General features: G+C 29.2%; 3 protein-coding genes across 4 annotated transcripts in view; 1 reads left to right on the forward strand and 2 right to left on the reverse strand.

Annotated features, from left to right (window-relative positions):
- Positions 1-1,655: 1,655 nt before the first annotated feature.
- LOC130451820 (regulator of G-protein signaling 7) lies at positions 1,656-17,136 on the reverse strand. The gene is made up of 9 exons (XM_056791105.1): positions 16,129-17,136; positions 15,784-15,968; positions 14,122-14,428; positions 12,348-12,571; positions 12,017-12,231; positions 11,099-11,338; positions 10,814-11,000; positions 7,183-7,275; positions 1,656-6,003 (listed from the first exon to the last, which is right to left on the reverse strand). The coding sequence occupies exons 2-9, from the start codon at positions 15,931-15,933 to the stop codon at positions 5,941-5,943; spliced, it is 1,479 nt and encodes a 492-aa protein (XP_056647083.1). The 5' UTR covers positions 15,934-15,968; positions 16,129-17,136; the 3' UTR covers positions 1,656-5,940.
- A 60-nt stretch (positions 17,137-17,196) lies between these two features.
- Positions 17,197-20,469, forward strand: LOC130451821 (NAD-dependent protein deacylase-like). The gene is made up of 5 exons (XM_056791106.1): positions 17,197-17,232; positions 17,362-17,756; positions 17,849-18,069; positions 18,139-18,278; positions 18,593-20,469. Exons 2-5 carry the CDS (start codon positions 17,460-17,462, stop codon positions 18,802-18,804), a joined length of 870 nt encoding a protein of 289 aa, XP_056647084.1. The 5' UTR covers positions 17,197-17,232; positions 17,362-17,459; the 3' UTR covers positions 18,805-20,469.
- Positions 20,470-20,608: 139 nt separating this feature from the next.
- LOC130451819 (neurogenic protein big brain) overlaps positions 20,609-23,413 on the reverse strand; it is a 41,665-nt gene continuing 38,860 nt past the window's right edge. For both annotated transcript variants that reach the window (XM_056791104.1, XM_056791103.1), the window contains exons 3-4: positions 23,201-23,408; positions 20,609-22,918 (exon numbers count right to left, since the gene is read on the reverse strand). In XM_056791104.1, the coding sequence (XP_056647082.1) occupies positions 21,794-22,918; positions 23,201-23,408 (1,333 nt within the window). In that variant the 3' untranslated portion in view covers positions 20,609-21,793. The remainder of the gene's footprint in view (positions 22,919-23,200; positions 23,409-23,413) is intronic.

The raw sequence follows: 23,413 nt of genomic DNA on the forward strand, positions 1-23,413 counted from the left end.
GACATAAATTTAATAGTAGAAATTGAACAAGAAATTTGTTGGTTAGCATATGCTATAAACGCATATTTTTAGATTGTATATCCTATGCATATATATTTTTTATGAATTGATTAGCTTAAAGCGCTATTAGTGTTTCAATTGGCCCACCTAGTAAATTTAAACATGATACATTTGTAAATGTTCATGTTATACTCAACCGAGTTTAGCTGAATATAAGGAAAAATATGAAGAAAGGATTGAGTATGAGAAGAGACATCCCAAGGTTCCAACAAATGTGCTGCCTACGACCATTACAAAGTCAATAAATACCATAATTATACTTTCAATAATGTGTTGCTCACTCAATCCTTTCACTACATAAACACATCTTGGAGGAAGCAAGTGCATTGGGAGTAAATAAAGGAAGATTCCGTATAACTAATAAGTACCCTAAGTAATAATAAATATTCACTTATTTCGCAGAGGTACGAGGAAACTTTAGGTTTCCAATTATCCCTCTCCGCTTTAGTTTCCCACAGCTTTCTTCGTTCAAGATCGTTTGGGAACCTTTTCAAGAGGAATCCCTTTGAATCCCCGTTGGATCATCGGAAGGCAACCAGGCATTTAAAATGTACATATTAAAGAATGACATTTTATTATTAAAATTCACCGGTTTCATTGCATATTCACAGGAATAGTTATAAGCGAGGATTGAATAAAACTGGTGATTTTATATAAAAAATATTAATAAAAAAAATCCCTTGACGGGACAATGTCTCAATTAATTGACGCTCGACCAATCAAAAAGAAGATACACACACATATTTTCTGGACAAATACTTGGAAAATAATATAATAGTTCAGAAATTGAAGTTATATGTTTTTTGCTCAAATTATGACTTAAAATCACTTGTGGTTTCAACATCTGCAAACAAATTAAGTGCCTGATGTTTTTTATTATCGAAAGTAAATCTTTGATTTGGGCTGCTGTCTCAATGTAAAAATCTTTAAATTTCTTGTGAAAATTGACAGTTTATCGTCTTCTAACACTTGAGAGTCTCTTTCCAATCGAATTAGTTTTGGTATGGTATGAACTTTTTCAGAATCTACTACCGATTTCAACAATCTTTATCACAATACCATTTTGATTTTATGAAACGCTCCATCAAACTAAAAATACTTGAACCTATATATTGTACGAAGTAAATTATAAAAGTATGAGCTACTATTTGAATATTCAAGATTTAATTTTAATAAAATATGCAAGAGAAAATTATCCTTCTTCATCTTTATAGGTACCATTTATTATCAATCCCAAGATAACTTTTTAAGGTGTAAAATGCTTGGCCATCGCCCTTGAGTGAGAAGAGTTATTTAATCAGTGTTACATGTTTTTATAAGATAAATAAAGATAATAGTATACATTCATTTGATTTTTGAATTTGCTGACAAAAAAAATGTCACACCAAAATGTACGGCGTAAAACTAAGAAGTGAAATAAGAAAGAAAATATATCTGTTAGATAAATACTTATGAAGAAAGATTTGATATATTAATAATCAGTAAATATACATGATAACTACTCAAGATGGTTCAACGTTTCCTTATTCAATTTATTAATATGAATGTATTGATTTAAAAATATTTTGATGAAAATAATACACAATTTTTCTTTGTAATATTTATTTTGTATTTCGACGTATAATTCTAGCTATGGACAATTCTGATTGAATTTTACGATTTCAATTCCTTTACAAATTAACACTAGGTTCTAAAATGCTATCTATATAGTCTGTTCATAACAACTTATTTTGATGTTTGTTGATAACTTGTTATTCGTTATATGAGTAATATATTATACCCATATGGATTAAAAAATTTAATATAAACTACAGTTATTCAAATACAAAAAAATGACAATGTTCAGTGCTGCCTTATATTAATTATATTGCTGAGATTATTTCAAAATGTGTTGTTTATAACGAGGTATCGAATCTATCGCAGTTGTTCAATTTCGTATGCTATACTTTTTAATAAACTTTTTTGAATATCTTGCTTGATTAATTTCCCATCTTATGATTTCTGAGAATGTGGATACCTGTATATATGTTACCGTTAAAACCCGTTTTCAGTTAGTTTTAGTTTAAATAATATAAATAGTATAAATAATATATAAATAATAAAATAATTCATAAATAAAAAAGAAATATCCAGAGACACAAACTAAGAATATTCAAAATATTACATATAGAACAATTTTAACAATTGGATGTGAATCTTGGGTATTGACAGAACGACAAAAAAGTAAAATTCGGGTGATAGAGATGAAATATTTATGAGGAATCGAAGGAATGACAAAAAAAGATAAAATAAAGAACTAAATATACAACCTACATTAGACTATATAGAGAAAAGACAATTACAATAGTGGGGGGATAAAGTTTAAAACGGAATATTGAATGACCAAAGGGCTCTGATTAGGCGTTAAAGGAGAAAATTTTTACAAACAAAACCAAATATCCTACACCACTGGAATTTCAAGAAAATATGCGAACAGAACAACTGAAATTATAAATGTTTTTCTGAAAATGTGTCAAATTTAGGTATTTCTACCATTTCATAAAGTCTTAAATACTCTCGCAGAGATGCTTAAAAATGGTCCATTAGCTCAGAGCAATGTAATTAAAATTAGCACGAAAGTTTAAACTGCTCAAAAAAGTGGAACAATATTTTCATTATATTACATTTCAGGTACAAAATTTTCCTTTTATTATTCTACAAAAATGAAGTTTTTAAAATAATTGTTTCTAACTAGTAAAATCTAGTATTTCTCAGTCAAAACTAGTATTTGTTAGTCAAAAATGTAAAAAAAACTAGTTTTAACACTAAGGATACTAGAATTTACTGAAACCGGTTATAACTGTAGCATATACATCTCCAAATAAACTACATCCACTTCGAACACAATAATTAAGACGGATCTGATCATTTCATTTATTTTTACAGGTGGGTCGTACCGTTTTATCTCCTTCCTGTCACTAACGTAAAATGTCGTAAGTATGGAGGGTAGAGGTAAGGAGGACCATCTCATATGGGGGCTTAGCTTAAAAACTATCCGCTTGTAGACGGTAAATTATAATTCAAAATTTGACCAGAATGGCGCTCCTGTCGGACAAGATATATGAACTTAGTTATTTTAGTTAGAGTGAAGTAAGCAGTGTTAGAAAATTATATATTTCAAATGAGTAGAGTCGTTAATTAAATATTGGTATACAAAATCTAAATTATTCATGTAGTACAACATAATTTTCTAAATATAACCTAGAAAAACTACTGTGAGATAACGCTGAATGTTAATTAATTATTGTGAATTTGTAAGAAAGAAAGTGTCAATTATCAGTTCTTTCTTTCTCTGTCCTTATTCTTAAATTTCTAACGCTTCATTTAAAATTTACACTCATGCGATAGTAGCGCTTCCATAACGTAAAGAATTTGATGGACACTTTCTGTAGCACAGAGATGGTTCTCCTTACCTCTACCCTCCATAGTCGTAAGACTAGACTCTATCTTAACTAAAATATTTGCAAAATAATAAATATCTATCAATAATAGGAACCTAAGTTTTTTAATATAAATGCCAGTGTCAGAGCATTATAAACTGAATCCAAACAGGCAATTGGACTAAAATAATATTAAATACGAATTATACAATATCAGCATACAGAGAGAACCCAGGAAAAAGGAAATTCACACTTTTTACCTTCACGATTCAGGTAAAATAATAAAAATTATATAATAAAATAAACATAATTTATAAAAAGTGAATATTGTTTGGTTATTCAAATAAAATATGTAATATGAAAGTGACAAACATCCAATAAAGATATTTATAAAGAATACACAATTTCTGAAACCAATATTCATAATGTTAAAAATAATACTTTTCTGGTTTGTATTTAATAATATAGGTATTAGTTTTTTTACTTTCTGGCCTACTGTTAAGATATATGAAAATAAAAAAAGAAGAAGTCAGTTAGTGAGAATCATAGAGAATTATCGAGAATGATTCATCATTAAGGTTAAGATGATATATTAATATGATTTGTATTGTACATGGAGTTGACAAATAAAGGTGTATAAGAAGGAAGACTATAAGTTAATTATTTAAAAAAACAACACATAATAAACACACTGCTTACCATTATTATACTTACAATTACAATTACACTACCTGAGGTGCGTTTCAATCACCAATCTATCATTTTCAGAGACAGTGTAATTTTGAAAGTTGATATCGTGGTAGTAAATTATGTTAAGAATGAATTACATACGTAAATTATTGTTATTCTTATAAAATATACCATGTATATTCTATTATTCCATGTCATCAAATTTCTGTCCTTAATGAAACCATCCAAAATCTCATACTAAACGAAAATAACTTGGAAAACGTGACAAAAATTATGATAATTATAGGACAGGTTTCTATTTATGTTTCTAGAACACAAAACGTCCAAAGCTGTCAACGGTGCAGTTAATGATTTTTTAAATTAGAGTTCACACAAAGTACATGCAATAAGCGAGTTATCACTTAATGATTTGATTTCACTAATTGCAAATGTAATTATAGACTTTTATAGGCCGAAAAAATAATTCAAGTCTACAGAGAGTATGTTTTATAGCTTTCTTATTTAAATGATATTTTACTAGAATGTTTTAAACAGCATTTTTTATTAATATTTATTTAGTCGTTTTTTCTATTAATACTTAAATAGAAACCATTATATATAAACTTGATCATATTAACACTTCTAGTATTTTTAAGATAAATTATAAAATGCAATTACCTAATGTTAACTTTACCCACAATATTCTCAATAAAAAGGTCTAAATTTATTTTCTTCAAAATAAAATTATATGACTGACGTTATGCCTGTACAAATAAATCACATGGAATTGAAAGTCATAGACAAATATCCACATAGAAGAAAAAAAAAGACTTGTTTTCCAAATTATTTGATTCTATCAGAAATTTGTAGATATTTTGAAATGTTTGTGCCTTTATTATAATTCTAATCTCATTAAATTATTATTTTTCGACACATCTTGAAATATTTAGTTCTACCTATTGTTATTTACAAAGCTTGAAATGTAAAATTTCTTGAGTCATAATGCACTGTTGTAGATGTATTTCAAAATGTGTTCTTGAAAATATAACTTTATAACTTTGGGGTCCCATATTTCACAACAAATATTATACATAAAAAATCTAAGTCCGATTGCCTATTGGTCAATTATACAACATTATCTAAATTTAGGGTAAACACCCTTACAACAGTCATCATGATTAAAAATGGCAGTGTCATATTTTAACAAATAAAAACCTACACTGCAAAGGCTCCAACTGAAATCACAACTCTTGAAAATAAATGGGTTGACATTGACTCAGTATTTGTGGAACATAATTGAATAATAGTATTTTTTAAAACATTCATGCAACACATACATACATTACATCGTAAGTGACATCCTTTAACTCTCAGTTTTATAAATATATACGTTGTTATCCATTTTTCGTTTGTGCATGTTATCACAAGGTACTTTTTTAACGAAGGCAACAAAACATCCACTAAAAATTTTTTATTATATTTTCGAATTTTAATTTATAATCATTTATTTACAAAGTTAATATCAACGTTTACACAATAAGCACAATGTAATTCATCACAATACTGGGTCACTTTAACCGCATTCAAAGAATATCGAGTCAATATCTTTTATTTCCGACTCATTTTAAATGACATTCACTCTCCTCAATTTTATATTAAATACAATCATCAATTCAAATAATATTTTATTTGAGATACAAAATCAATAAAATATGCCAACACGGCTGTCTTAGTATTGTCGTTATATTTTTATCAATATTTTTAGAATACCATTCCCTACTGAATATTTCAACTAAATGACATTGTCTTTTCTTGTGGAAAATGAAACTATTGATCGAATTCCTTTCACCGAAGTCTGAAAAATTAAGGTTTTTTAAACATTATTTTATAACTCTTTATCGATACTAAGCTGAATTTATAATTAGGTTCAAAGATTATCACCAGTTTATGAAATTAGATACTTTATTATAGCATATGAGAAAATAAGTGCCTTTAATTTTTCTCTTATATTTTATTGGTATGTGGAAAATTGAATTTGCATTTTACATTTAAATCTTGCAAAAGCAAGAGCACTATCCAAAAACACATTAAGCATCAACGACAGCCGCTACTAATGATAGCTGACATATGTCCAAGCCAATGCTGATATTTGGCCCATATAACATGCAAAAACGATCAAAACTCATCAAAGCTGATCTTGAAATTTATCCGAAAATAGAAAGATGCTTTATGTAGAATTTGTAATTTACTACTATTTAATAAAACATATATTCTGAACATCAATTATGTCACAATTGTGAATTATTTCAAAAGTCAGCGCTTTATAAAAAGTAGTTCAGAATTATGAACATCAAATCCTAGAACACTTTTTAAAATCGAATAATAAGGGAGATACAACCCTTTGAATGTGTGAATTGAGATTTTTATTTATTATTACAAACTAGGGTTCATATTTTCCAATCGGTTATGAGCCGTTAGGGTACTACAATAAATATGAAGAGTTATAAAGAGTAAGGCTTATCACGTCACATTTATTTTTAAAATGATTTTCTTGAACTCTTCTACTTCAAAAAGATCAACCTTTTTCAATTTATTTAAACTAGAAGGTATACATGTTTTATTGTAATTGAATATGTGACATAAAACCTCAACTTACCTTCCGAAGCTACCCTTAGTTCATATGAGATCGAATCTTTTCAATTATTTTTTTAAATTTACTATTAGATCTAGTGATTGATGTATATAGTTATGGACCACCTTATATATTTCATAGTAAATGATATGTTAGTTGATAGCTTTAAAAATTATAAAAATCTATATCGTAATATATAAAGTAATCTATATATGATAATAATCCTTCAACATAATAATGTAAATATTTTAAACTATGTTACCTTATTTCAATAAATTCATTCTGGACATCAAGCAGATACATCAAACAGAAATGGCATAACTAACATTTTACAAAGCATTATAAAAAGCTCAGTTCAGTGTAATGGTACAGTTACTACCCAACTATTTTACTTTTTCTTACCTTTTTCTTTGACCCATTCAAAAATTCCTTGTACATTTCAGATCGTAAATACCTTGAGTAACTATCACTTTTCATTAAATGATATACGTGGTTCTGAAACAAAAATTATAATATTATGAAAGTACATGGTATAGATACCTATAGGAACATTAAAAATTACTTAGATTAATAAAGCAAGAATAGTGGTTCTAATTTTGTGTAAAATAATTAATTTTCATATTTTTACATTATACTTTGACCAAATTTTCAGTCTGAATACATAGGTATTCGAAGGCTGGGAAAAATATATAAGAAATAATACACTTTGACAAAGACTTCGTTTCTAAATCGTCTTGATTTTAGGTCTCTTCTGTTTCAAAATTAGATTTTTTTATAATTTTTGAAAGACAGATAAAAATTTGACGTTTCGATTACTTTCAGTCTTTATCAAATTATGATTTTGACAGTGACAATTTGCTTATTTATATTAATCAATAAATCACATTCATCATGAACATCAAAATAAGAATAAAATCAGAATAGAAATTTGTTTTAATAATAAAAATGGATTTTTTTTAGTTCTTACATCTGAAATATGTAGCAATCAATTAAATTATTTGTAGTTTTACTAGAATTTATAAAATAGAGCTATAAATTTCACTCAAATTATTTAGGCCTTTTTTATCATTTATAACTTTACTATTCATATGAATGTGAACCATTTCAAAAAATTCTCTTTTTCGTGTATTAGATTCCGTTCCAAGGATTTTTTTAATCTTTATAATTGAATTTATGTTTTTTGATATATCGTGGTTCGTTAATGCAGTTTTATTTTTTTTTATCATATTGATGACCATTTAGTCTATTTTCTAAATACTGAGATGTAAACAGCGTCACAATCAGTACAAAGTTTTTGGCCAATGTGAATATTTTCTTGAATGTGACAATCATATGATTTCAAAAAAGGACACACTGTATTACATACATTATTCTTATACTTACTATAGGTGTTTTCCTCTAATCTTTATTATTATTTTTATTGGTGTAACTGAATGATCTAGACTTCTTAGTAATATATATGATATAATCTCAACAAAACGAGTTTGTTGTTATAGGGGAGAAAAAATAATAATTAAATCAAACAATCATTTAATACTGAAAAGGTATATGATTGAAATTAAAATTAAAGAAATAACAGGCTACACGATGGGCTTGCAACTATTATCATCTAGATTATCTGAAAATTCACTTTCGCTGTCGCTACTTTCCTCTTCAAAGTTTATTATTAAATCCGCCACGTTGACTCTAATAATGTATTTGTCTTCAACTTTTGTCACATTTATCCAAATATTGTTCCAATGCTCTACAGTCACCTCATAAAATGTTTTTTCTGTTAATTTCCACACATCATCTAATTTAAAAGTTCCTTTGCAAACAGCTACTTCGTTTTTCACCAACGCCTATATTTTTGGTGGGTTTAGCTCCTGATGATATGGTGATAAACATAACGTTAAAATGTCATGTTCTGCTAAAATTTTATATATTGTATATGTTTTAAAACCTGCCTTGCACATTTTTAAAATTGTATATAGTTCAGCTTTGGTTGCTTCCAACTGCAATGCATCCTTTTTCCATGAAGAATTTGGAATAGCTTCTAACAGTGCATTGTGATAAGAATCGTTATTTAATATCAATACATATTTTTTTGTAGTATCGGGAATGAATTTTAATTCCCTATTTGAAAATTGTAAGTGTCTTAGGAATGAATCCTACTTCACCTCCAACATGTAAGATAATGAGCCTTTGACCTTTAGACACAGATGCTTTTAAGTATTTATTTTTGCCATCGTCTCATGTTTTTGGTACTGTATCCGTGAATGTAGATTTCATCAGTATATATAATTTGACATCCTTCTTTTTTGTATTTCCTCAACTTTATTAAATATCCAATTCTTTCTGCTTTTATGTCGTATTTCTGCATTAAAACTTTCCTGATATTTTCAGTTTTTTCTATCTTTTCCTCTTTTTCCATCCCATTCTTTTAATCAATCTTCTACATGAATCTATTTTGTCAGTAAAATTTATCCCAATTTCATTTTATATTGATTCTTTTCATGGTAGGCCTTCTGTTATATCGCTATGTATTAATAAATAATCCTTCAAATTACTACTTCTTTAAATTTCATCAACGGATCCTTTGTAAGTTGATGGTTTGTTGAGAGTTTTCTGGGCATTACGTTTCACCGATGCGTCAGATGCATTACACGTTTTGGCTACTCTCTCCTGCAAACTGTTCAGAGGAATGTTTAGGGCATCCTTTTCTTTTTCCATAAATAGATATACACTGTAAATGATTTGTCGAGCTTGACTATGAATTATTTTATTTCCAGATTTTGTCTGAAACATAAGATTTCAAGAATTAATGAACAAACATACTAGCATTTGAAAGTGAATATGAAAATAAAAAAAAATACTCTCCCATTATATTTTTTATTCAAATTTACAAATTCATATACTGAATTTTTAAACCATTCGATAAAGTAATAACGGAAATATTGGTTAAAAATTCTATTATCTGCGAAAATAAGCGCCACTCGTATATAAATCAAACTTCATTTTATCGAAAACTCATTAATACATACCTTAAAGTCAAGTAAATTAATCCATTACCTGCACCAAATATTTTCCACTAAACAGACAATAGTAACAATTAATAAATATATTAAATAACTACTAAAACTAGAAACTACGAAAAAATTGTCCAAAACGAAACAAAAATCTCTGCACTAATAAAATATTCTGAGTCGGAAAAATCCAAGTGAACGAAAGCACAATTGAAATTGAAGTGCCTAAAATTGTTAAGATAGGTAGTAGGTAGGATCTTATTTCAAAAGTAAAATTGTATTCTGCATCAGTATGATTCATAGCTCTACTCGATTTCCACTACCTCTACCATACATTTGTTATCTATCTATTTGTACGATTAGAGATGTTGTGAGGGGACTGTATAGATTGTTGACAACTCTTACAATCTTACGCTGTTTATAGCTATTATACAATCGAAGGACCACTTGATTTCTCCGGAAGAAAATCACTTATACTAATACTCAACGGTTTGGAAACGCTGCGTATCACGAGACAAATTGGCAAATATATGTAATAATTATGAAAAGCCCCTGGTAGACTGACCAAGTTATTTTCTATCACTTACCCTAACTATGAACCACAACTAAGTAATGAAGATAACTAACAATCTACAAAATATTGATTATTGGAGACAATCAATGCAATTTGGTTTCACTTGTCTACCATTTAAGAACTACTTTCTATGCCATCTAAACCACACTATCTGGGAATAAAAATCTGGCGTGATTAAGGCAATTGAAAATCTCCAGCCATACTTGGTCCGATGACAAATAAATTTAAAGTTACTCAAAATTTGATTCTAAAATTAATTGATATATTTCTTTTAAAGACTCCACATTTAAAAAAAAAAATTAAACTTATTGAGCAATTTTATTTTCGTTTTGTTCTATTTTTTAACTACAAAAAAAGAACGAACATGAGTAAGGTTTATCACTTACTTCTTTTAAAAATTTTATAATAAAACTATTATTTTATAACAGAAATTTAATTTGGAGAATATACTCACAGCTGCACAATCGAAGCCCCATCTATCAGGTACCTCCATGTTCTTCTTAGTCAATTCATTAGAACGTGAATCAACATTTATAGGACAACTTGCATCTGGTGCTAGGAATTCCGCCCAAATTTCCATTGCCTTTTCTTGAACCTGACTTTGAGGTAAAGCTTTCAATTCTTGAACTGCCTCCCAAAACCTAAATTGAAATTCATACTAAAAACTGATATCATAAACATAATATTTTTAGTAGTTACATATGACAATAAACTAAAAAAATTTTGATATAAAATTCACCGTAAGTTTTCTCCACTGAATTCCTTATCAAGAAATCGAATGAAATGCTCCCTTCCAATGGGATCATGCAAAAGTTCTTGCAAACTAAATGCCCAACGCTTAACTCGACGTGCTGATATGTCTTTAGCCATTTTATCTTGTTCCCAAAGATCAGGACTGTCAGCTATCCAAGGATTAGGATTTTCAGGAGCCACAAAAAAACTATCGTATTCTAAATATTGCTCATAGTATGCAACAAACCTAAAATACGCCACAATTAGTACATTTATTATTCTACATTATAAACCATTTATATGGTACATATTAATGTTCTGAAAGGTTTCCACGGTCAGGATTATGAACAAAAGAACTAGGTTCACAGATTGATGGTAATCCTATTATTTTTATTTTCAATTTTAATCATTTTATATTTTTTGTTTCAGCTTTTCATTTTCTTGTTGAAGGAGAATGTAGATTGAGGCCTTGCAATCAACCAAGAAAAAGGGGTGATTCATTGTGTGGAGTAGGCAGATTGAGACCACGGAATCGGATCAGTTTTTATCAATGGACAAATAACCACCTTATCCCCACCCTTTTCTTGATAATGGCTCCAAAGCGGGAGTGGAAACGTCGAGAATTTTTAAAATTCCATTACAGAACAAGAAAATTTAAATTATGTGTTTTCCTCGGAAAATTCGCGATATTAGTTTCCTATTATAATCTTAAAATACAAGTAAGTTTTCAACAATTTAGGAAATTATTACTTTATGAACCAGTTTCTTTTGGTATTTATTCCAGCATTGAAAATAGATGCAAAGTTGTTCGAAAACTTGGTATAGTATAAAAATGTTCACAAAATTAAAAAAATTCTTCCATGACTGCTTCCCCATGATTAAAAAATTGTTTTTCGTGATTTTGATATATATTTAAGGAACTTACGATTCAGCAGCTTTTGATATTTTAATATTCCTCCTATCAAGTCTACTCTTCAATAGCTCAATCTGTTTTATCAATTGTTCGGCAGTACTTTTTGGAGTTAAACCAGATGTAGAAGGCGACAATTTGGGAGCTGTATTAACTTTAACACCATGAATTGGTTTGTGCATTTGACATGCCTTTTTTATGTCAATTTCTGTAGTATTCACACAACCTGGCTGAAAAATTAACATCAAATAAACCAAAATAAAATGATAGAATTTAATTTTTTTAATAAAAATACATTAAAAAAATATATCACTATTCTGAAAAGCTTACATATGATAACACTCACCATTGGTCTATGAACATCCCAAAATGCTCTTTCTTGGCTATCTAAAACCTTTCTTTCCAATTTATCTCTCTTTTTGTCTACTTTACTCTGTGCTTCTGCTTGCATAAATATAAATTCCCATTTCCGAGAGAACATTTTTTGTAATCGTGCCAAATTCTCAGCTTCATAATCTGCTAATTCTAATCTCGTTTTATTTTGCATCGTTCTTTTACAAAGATATACAGCTAAAACAAATTAAAATGATACTTTTATATTAGAATATAGAAGAGAGTCCAAAATTATATACATTAATTTCTATTTAGTACATATACGAGGATATATTAAAAATTCTTAGCCTACTATAGAACCAAACAAAATTTCAATGTCAAAATATTTTATTACTCAACATATTCTCCTCTTAATTGGATACACTTATTACAGCGAACCTGCAACGTCTCTAGACCTTTAAAAAAAAATGTTTCTTCTTCTCTGCAAACCAGACCTCCACAGCTTTTATTACTTCCTCGTTGGAAAAAAATTTACGACCTTTTAAACTTTTTTTCAGTTGAGGAAAGAGTTGATAGTCAAACGAATTTTTTTCATTGCAGCATGAGATTTATGTGCAGGGGCGTTGTCCTGCAAAAACAAAATACCTTTGGATAGCTTTTTGCGACTTTTCTCTTTAATTTTTTTCCATAGAGTGGTCAGTTCTACCCTCATCCAAAAAATCAATCGTGATTACTCCATGGAAATCCCAAAAAACTGAAGCAAGAACATTTCCAGCAGATTTTTGGACACAAAACTTTTTAGGTCTTTGAGAACCAGAGTTGATTGTTGCTTTGTTTCTGGATCGTAGAAATGTACCCAAGTCTCATCCATAGTAACAATTCAGTTTAGAAGTTTACATCGTTTTCAAATCGAGCACAGATCGAACGCGATGCTTCTAGCACGCTTTTGGTCAACATTCAAACATTTGGGGATCCATTTTGCAGCAATTTTTCTCATGTTCAAATTGACATGAACTTTATGATGAACGCGTTTATATGAAATATTCAGTGCTTCAGATATCCGTTTTAGCCCAATTCGACGATCTCATAAAATCATGTCATGAACTTCATGGATATTTTCGGGGACTGACACAGAATCTGGCCTTCCTGATAGGTCATTATCTTCAATGGAAAATTTACCTCTTTTGAAGCTTACAGTCCAATTTTTCACAGTTGCATTCAAAGGACATTGATCACCAAGGGTATTAAGCATATCTTCGTAAATCTGCTTACCTCTTAACCCTTTTAAATACAGGTACTTGATGATGGCTCGATACTCTCGATTTCCACAATTTCGGTGGACACCTTTTTTCTTTTAATTTACTGCATAACTCTGGTTTAGTTTTTTGACGTCAAACTTTACACTGACACTTCTAATAAGTTATTGTTTGTTGCTATGGAAACGCAATATTTTGTTTATGCATGGAACTGGTCTAGGCTAACTAGATATCAATACATTCTCGTAAAAAAGGAGATACCATCCATTAATAGGTTAAACTAAGAAAATATTTAATTAATCAATGTCACCATTTACCCCACCCCATATAAATACAGGATAATACTCATTTTTTTCATAATTTTAAACATTTAAAGAAATTATCTTTTTTTCTCCTCATTTTTTTCTATATAAAAAATAGTCTCTTGTAATAGATATCACAGTTTTTGATTTATATAACTCAATTAGTTTGAAGAAATCATGTTCATAATTCTTATGCACCATACATACAAGAAATTCAACCATTTCTTACCATAATCAGTATTTTCAGGTTCCCAACAATTTGATGGCCAAAAGTAAGGCGTTTGAAATCTATAAAAAGTATTATCGTTCTTAACTGTGAGCATATGATCATCAATAGGAAAAAAATATCCATGAGATGCCATTAAATGAGCCAAATGTAAAGCTTCTTGTTGATCTTCTACATCTAAATTTTTCATCATCCACATTATCAAATCGGAACCAGTAAAAACAGACGGAATTTTCGACATGAAACTTTTTACTGTACGTACAGGCACACCAGTTGTTTCATCTTGCATCTTTTCAACAATTTTCTCCATCTAAAAAAATATAATACAAATCATACTTAGGTATATTACAAAACTTTGATTTAATTCTGACTTAAACTGTCCATTAACATAAATTATAAAAAGAATAATAGTTTAAGCAAATAAACTAAATTTAAATAGTTTTAGTTTTATAATGCCATAAATTTATTAGTTTCAATTCAATTTTTCCTATAATATAATCAGCTCTTTCTTTAGTTGAAGGTATCTGGTTACAATAGTAGTTCTTTGGTAATTTTTTACTACTTTATATCCAAACATTTTTTCAAATAAACCAAGAAAATATTCTGTAACTAATGTGTAGTCTTCCTAGCCAGCTCTGTCATGCTTAATCCCAAAATATTATGTTGATTATGAACATATAGATTACTATTTAGTAATATTGACATGTCTTATAATTGATACTAATTGTACAATTACTAAACAATTTAAACAAGTGAAAAGTGCAAATATAACCACTAACTACATCACCCTTGTATTACTATATCAATGGGAGAATTCTCTAGTATAATTAAAAATGATCAAGAATACAAAATTTATACAGCCTTAGCAACATTAACCCTAATATCACCAGATTCACAATCTTACCCCAAAAATTTGTGTGTTTTGTAGCTATTGCACTGATTGGAGACTGTTTCTCTGAAATACAAGTAGCACAATCGCCTACTTCTGGAGAAATACAAAGAGACCTTGAGGTAAGATCAGGTCAGAGCTGTAGTCATGTAACTGATGCAAGTAAGAAATGATTGTTTGCAACTTGAAAATTAGCTAAACTATAACAAAAGATTTGTTAAAACAACTTCACATTGCCAAGATGTTGTGTGGCACATCAACAAAAAATAGACAACTTCATGGAGTTTAATTTGAAGCCTAAAGTGTCTGCAGCTGGAGTTCTGTTAACCATAATATATAATGTTGTTAGATGAAGCCAAATCTTGTTTTAATGTCAATGACTGACTTGTCTTAGTATACAGAAGAGCAAATGAGAGGTGACACAGGAGGAGAAATGACACAATACTGCTCACAACCAAGGCATGACCTTTATACTAAGGGCCACACCAACATGGTGATCATTGAAAGAGGCCCATAGGTACATTATGAAAATTAACGGTAAAATCACAATTCATATCTTTTCACTTCATTAAGACAATGCTCTCAGCTGCACATTGTTAGCATCCAAAAAATCTTGAAGAGATAGAAATCCAAGTGATGGTATAGCCAGCTAACAGCTCTAACCTCAATCCATTAGATCCTATTTAATATGGAATAAAATATTGCTTATGGGTTTCACTACATCCACCTCCCAATTTACATTGTTTCTTTAAATAAAATGTGTAAAACATAATTACCTTTTTGTACAAAAGATGATTAGGTGACTCCTCAGAAGTCTGTATAGGTTGAACAGTGATTGATTCCTCATTATTTAATTTTGTACAGCCTCCATTATTAGGCTCTGGCTTGCGCTTAGTGGCAGCCTTTTCGGAATTCATAGTGACCATAGTACTATCCCTGGAGGAACACTTTCCTCCTAACCCTTAAAACAAAATATATAAATCAACTTAATTCCTAATGGATTGATTAAACAATTATATTTTTTTATATTGAAGCAAACTAAAATAGAATTATAGCAAATATATAATAACTAGTTTTCACTGCATGTTTCATTCATTTTTCTTATTAAATAATCAACTCACTCCATAAAAAATAGTAACAAAAATTCTCCAAATGGATATCCAATTTCTTGCATTATAATTAATCTATATTCTTGACACAAGTTACGTTTTTTCGAATTCAAACATATTTATCTCAACTTCTTATTGTGATCAATTACTGTTAGTAATATATGAAGAAACCTTGTTTAAAATGATATAGAAACACCGTGTGACTGTACCATCGACATTTTGTTTGGTTCTGAATTCAGTAGTATTATGTATTAAACTTCATATTACTTCGGCATTTCTCGGTTTCTTCGACTTTTCTGTCAGATACTTTGGAGGAAATTTCAAATAAACACATTCGGTAATGTTGAATTTTGGGTTTCTGATTAAATGTATTTCTTATTATGAACTAATATTTCCATTGAATAAAAACTTCAAATACGTTTTAATTTTAAACCTAGACAGCAGTGAAATAGAACAGTAAGTTCGGATATATTTCACCTCGTGTCTGTATTGTTTGTAGTTCATGTGCATAAATGAGAAATTTATACTTTTATATCTATGTTTATATGTAGTGTGTGTATGGTATGTGTGTCTAGTGTATGTGTAGAGTGTGTGTGATGGTGTGAATTTTCAGTTTAAGCACAGTTTAAAATCTATAAAAAGTTAATTCAAAGTATGAGAACATCCTAATTCACTAACTAACGAAGATATAAATAAGATTTGAACAAAAGCTTTATGGTTGTAAAGGAACATATATGATATTGGCAGTTTGATTATTTCACATCCAATATCGCTCACACGTCCGTTGTAATGAAGTCAGAAAAAATTAAACCATATCTATAAAATTTAGTACAAGCAAGAACATACAGAAGATTATCCAGACTCCAGATCTCACTTTTTGAATTATAAATATAAATTGAACATGTATAAGTTTTGGTTGCTTGAGATTAATAATAAGTAATTAGTAATTGTAATTCATAATGTAATTCATAGAGACACATAGTGTTCATAGCAACATTGGGACGAAGGGGATTATATTTAATAGATCAGTTTAGTAATCAGTTTAATAATTATCATTTATCTATAGTCATTAGTGTTGTCAAATGTCATAATAAATAAGAGGCTAGTCAACCAAATGTACGGGTAATATTTTATAAATTCAAAATATCGTAATATTTAACGGCTAATAACATTGAAAATAATCTGTTAACTTTTTGGTTTAAATTCTGGAAGTCTTTAAAAAATTGATTTATTCATGATTTTCAGGTTGCTTAATTCGTCACTACACTTAGGTTTGGATGTGACTATCCTTTTCATATTTATAGGTTATTGTTACGGATAGCCTTGATTATTTATTTAAATTCATGTTCACTCCAAAACAATCCATATTTCATTCAATAAACAAAATGGCAAATCGTAAAATCAGTGACTTTGCAGGCTTTAAAAAAGTTTTAGATGGAGCGAAAAATATAGCTGTATTAACAGGAGCTGGTGTTTCCGCAGAATCGGGAATTCCAGTATTTAGAGGTGCAGGAGGTTTTTGGAGAACTCACAGATCTCAGGATCTTGCAACTCCTCAAGCTTTTGCTGCTAATCCTGCGCTGGTTTGGGAATTTTATCATTATAGAAGAAATATTGCATTCACTTCACTCCCAAATAATGTAAGCACAATTATTATTTTTTTTTTCATTTATATATATATATATATATATATATATATATATATATATATATACCCATTTTCTTGTCTTAGGCCCATAAGGCGCTAGCATTATACGAAGCACAATGTTTGAGAGAAGGTCGGCGTTTTAGCATAATAACACAAAATGTTGATGGTCTCCATCAGAGAGCTGGTTCCATAAATGTTATTGAACTACATGGTGCTCTACATAAAGTTAAATGTACTAATCCAAAATGCAGATTCTTGGATGAAAACTATGATAACCCTATATGTGAAGTCTTTAGAAATAGAGGGTTAGTCAAAATTTTCTATTCACTTGATAAATATTTGCTTTAGATTTTGATTGACTTTATTAATTTTAGTGACCCTGCTGCTGAAGGTTATAATTTACCTGTTATAGATAAAAAAGATTTACCTAAATGTAAGAAGTGTCAAAAACTCGTAAGACCTTATATTGTATGGTTTGGAGAAAACTTGGACTTCAAAGTTATGCAAGCTGCAAGTAAGTACTAATTTCATACATAAGAGCATAAAACCATTCCATAATCAAATGAAAGCAGTGTCATAGTCTTTGAACTTGCTTTTCCTCATGGAAATTCCTTGAGCACCTTTTGAGTTTATGGCCAACAGCTAGACAGATGCAGCACAGGACTTAATTTCATATGCAGAGAAGCAGTATAATACTATAGTATTATTTATGCATGATTGAACCTTTATATTCCTTGAAATTTTAGAAAATTAAACTAAATTTTGTTGTCTTTGGAAAATGTATCATGGGTACATGTGAGTTTTTTATATCATTTTTTTACTCTATAGGAGAAGTAGTGGAAACTTGTGACATGTGTCTAGTGATCGGAACATCTTCTGTTGTATATCCAGCAGCCATGTTCGCCCCTAGAGTATTAGAAAGAGGAATGCCAGTTGCAGAATTCAACTTGAATGAAGAACCAGCTGACGAAATGTTTGATTTTCATTTTCCAGGAAAATGTGGTACCACTTTGCCTAAAGCTTTAGGCATTGAATTATAACATTGATATAATTTCATATGAGTTGATTATAACAGACATCTGGATATAAAGTAAATCAGACATATTTCTCATTGTAGATCAATGTATGCTTTTTATGAATGAACTGAAATTTATAAATACTGGGAATTAAATAAACGGACATAATGACACTGTAAGACAGGTAACTAGATGGAATAACTAATAATTGTAATAAGAAACGACATTGCTTTAGTTTCCTAATGTGAGAGTGTGATATAATGTAAATTTGATATGACAGTGTCTAAACAAGTGGACAACTTGAGAGTTTGTGAAGAAATTGGCAGTTAATTGAGAGTTGATAAATTTACCCTTGTGAATATTTTTTTACAAAATATACTGAACTTTTGCGAAAAAATGTTGATATGGGACACAAATAATGACATTATAATAGGCAACATAATTTTACTACCAAAAATTGAAGATTAAGTGGATAAAAAATTTTAAACATGTGTTTTTGTACACATTTCAATGATCCAAAAATTTTAAAAAAAATTAATCAACTATTACAAAGTTCACCTAATCAAAAAGCAATAAACCCAAAATTTTTGTTAATAAGTTCCTTATTGAGGATCCTTCACAAAAGTTGAAGAAAATTTCAAAAAAGTTTAAGAGCTTCTATTTCAAAAATAATGATGTGCGTCAGCTCTCAAATTTAAGGTTTAAGAATTTTTGTTTCTCAAATATAAATACTTTTGGTTCATTCCTGTTTAATTAGATGAACTTTGTAATAGTTAATTAATTTTTTTTCATTTTTTGGGTCTTTGGATCAGAATTGTGAAATATGTGCAAAAATACATGCTTAAAAATTATTTATCCACTTAATCTTCAATTTTTGGTAGTAACATTATGTAGCCTATTATAACGTCATTATATGTATCCTCTATAAACATTTTTTTGAAAAATTTTAGTATATTTTAAAAAAAATATTTGTGGAAGAAATAAGTGGATAACTTCACGTGGGTATCAAATTTATGGATTCCAGTGATGGAATTACTAGTGACAGTCAATATCTGAAATCTCGTCTGCAACTTTAAATATTAAGTTGACAACTTAAAGTATCCAAATAATAACTGATTATTTGGATTATTTTTCTTTTTCAAGTAAACTGTTAATTAGCACCGAACTATCAAGATACATTTTAATTTTTAATGTAACAAGTTGAACTATTCAAAGTTCTATATTAAAATTGAAATTAATGGTTGAAAAAAAACATTTTTGTACTATATGTTATTATTTGAAGAGATTCCATTGTTATCTCTTATTCTAGGGACGCACTTATATTCATATAATACAGACAATCAGTATATCTATTTATTACTCTCTTACATTAGAAAATAGAATCTTATATGAATATATAATAGTGATTTGATTTAATATACCTGCAGTGTCAAATAATGTTAGTACGTAATTGTATATGCCAGTATAAACATTTAAATCCAGAGTGTCTTTTAAATTAACATAATTAAATTCAAAGGTAATATAAAGGTAATAGTTTTTTAAATTTAATTGTAGGACTAGATACAAAGCTATTTTTTTATCTTTTTGTTGTTACTGTTGTGATTCTGTTTGAATAGTTGTATTAAACTGTGATATATTTCTATTTAATAAAGGATGATCTAAAGTAACTGTTAGAAACTAATATTAGAACATTGTTGTATAATTTCATTTTTTTTATTGGTACGATATAAATTTGGGGATTTTGGAGGGTTCTGTTTGGTGGTTTTGAATAAATTAACAGACTTAAGTCTTAGAAGTAAATATTTACTAAATAATAAACAGTTCTTTCCTTAAAATACATAAACAAACATTCATAACAAAAAAATATTACAGTAGTTTTAATTTCACCAATTATTTGGCAATAATGAAATGGTAAAATTGGATTTTTAAACAGAATGCCTTTTACATAATATACACTGTTAACTTGTTGGCGTATTGTGCAATAAAATGCTGTTAATACGTATCAGGTACATCTAGATCAATTATAACTACAATTTAAAACTCTGCTAGTTTTGCTAGAAAGAAGAAAATAAAGTGAGCATCTAAATCACTTACTCAAATGAAAATTTTCATTTCACTATATTCTGTATAGTCCTATTTTGCAAAAACGTGCGAAAAAAATTGTTGGTTTATCGAAATTGGGTTAAATTCGTTTTATAGATGTTAAAAAATTATGAGTTATAATTTATCTTCAGTATACTGATACATATTACTTTTTTTGCAATAATAGGTCCTAACGAATGCACATTTTTTAAAGTTCCTTAAAATCAGTTCATAAGTAAATAAAGTTACCTCAGTTATTAATCTAATCTAATTGATATATATATATATATATATATATATATATATATATATATATATATATATATATATATATATATTTTTCAAAGTAGATATGCTTAATTTCGTCTTCTGCTAAAAATGTAAAGCCAAAGTTATTTCAAATATTTTATTAAATACACAAATTAACTTCATCATTATGTACAAGGTACTGTAAGTAGTTGGGAGTGGGAACAAACAGAAAAGTTCATACATTTGTGGAGTCACGTTAATCCACAATCAAATGACTCATCTGAGATCTGAATAGCATAGGTAAAAAGTCATCTCATATTTTCTTTGGCATACAAATAGCATATAACTGTTTAAATCTACAATTAGGATGATTTACCACTTCATTCACACTTTTAATATTAGAAAATCCATTGATGAAATTTTTAAATATGATTCTGTCTATATCCAGGAAAATATAGAAAGAAAAATGAGAATGAGTGATATTTTGTGAGGTAAGAATTGAATGGTTATTAAAATTCAAAATGTTGGTTGATGATTTTCAGTCAAGAGAACTGAAATCTAATATGTAATATTATTTAAATATACACTTTATTTTACATACTAATAGAATTTATATAGATATATAACTACTTTCAAGCATATCTCAATGGTATCCTAAAAATTAGTCAACAAAAATAGCACTCTAATATTGAGGATTCGGTGAGTGTTGGTGGTGATAGGAGCTAGGATTTGAACCGTTAACTAAAATTTGTGTACTTTGATTGGCTCGACTGTCTGAACTTGTTGCACCACCACCTCCAACACAGGTTCTTCCCGAATATCCTAAAGAATTAGGTTTTTGTGCGTTGTGAAAATTTCCGTTATTATTGCCCCCATAATTGTTTCTAGTACTACTATTGGCAGTGTATGAACTGTAACAGGAATCATCAGATTGAATAGAGGATTGCCCTCTTCTGGTTTGAGATCCTAGTACTCCATACATAGATTCTGGCCGATTACCTCTTGATGGTTTATTTTCTGTTGTTTCTGAAGCACTTGGAGTTCCTCTTGTTCCATAAGGGTTTTCTACTATGTGATTTTCCCGTCTTTGTCTCTCAGCTGTAGAATAATTATCACATCTTTGGCGTTCTGCCGTAGAATAATTTTCTTTTTGGCGTTCTGTTGTTCCGTGGGTTTCAGGTCTGTTAGCAGTGCCAGGAGTTATTCCTCTAACGCCATATACACCTTCCGTTCTTTGTTGCAATTGGTTTTGAACATTTTGGTTGTTCACATGGTTATGTTGATTAATACGTAAAGGGTACATTGATTGTGCGGGGACTAAAGGTCCGGCTCTTGGTAACAAATCTTTGTGAATCCCACTGTTTGATTTGGCATAAACAGATTGGGATCGATTCAAGTTAGCTCGTGTTAAGGGAGGCGAGTTACAATAAAGCGATTTGGTGCCTCCATAAATAGATTCTCCACGTTCTATTTTAGTAGCAGGAGCTGAATACAAACTACCACAATAATTAGAAGCGGTCGCTCCGATAGGAGCCCTGAAATTATTATAATTAGATCCATGAAACTTTGGCGGTGCTGGTTTATCTATATCGTCGAATGTATCGATATCGTCAGATCGGATACTGGACGATTCTTCGTCTTGAACGTCTTTTATTTTTCGTTGGCGCCTTGGATTAAATATATATTCATAAATTAATCCAGAAACTATACCTCCGCACATGGGACCCAGCCAATACACCCAGTGATTATTCCATTTGTTAAGTACAAATGATGGACCAAGAGACCTCGCTGGATTCAAGTATGGCATCTGAAAATAATAATTCAATTAGCCATAAGTTCGAGCACTGAAATTATTAAATACATGCACAATATTGAAAGTTGAAAATGTGTTTAGGTAAAGAGACTGTTTAGAACGTGGGAGAGATATTTTATTAAACTCTTCAAATTGAGTGGCAGGTCGACAGAAAACTAATTTCTTATTGAACTTGAAAGTAGTCAAATAACAGAAATGACTATGCTTTTCAATAATTAATTAAAGAAATAGGAAAAATAATTAGTTATATATAGAATACCAAAAATATTAACTTACAGATACAAATGAGCAGGCTGAATAGGTCGAACCAATAGTTAATGAGCTGGTTCCAGTCCATTTCCTATATGTGTCCATAGAAATAAAATAGGAAAAGACCACTATGAAAGTCAACATGAATTCTATACCAAATCGTTCCCATGGAGCAATAGCTGCAGAATGTCCAATTGCTGCGGAGAGGTTTCCTTGATATCCAGGAACAGTAACTCTGAA

This window comes from Diorhabda sublineata, chromosome X, assembly GCF_026230105.1.
Source record: "Diorhabda sublineata isolate icDioSubl1.1 chromosome X, icDioSubl1.1, whole genome shotgun sequence".
Classification (NCBI taxonomy): Eukaryota; Metazoa; Arthropoda; class Insecta; order Coleoptera; family Chrysomelidae; genus Diorhabda; species Diorhabda sublineata.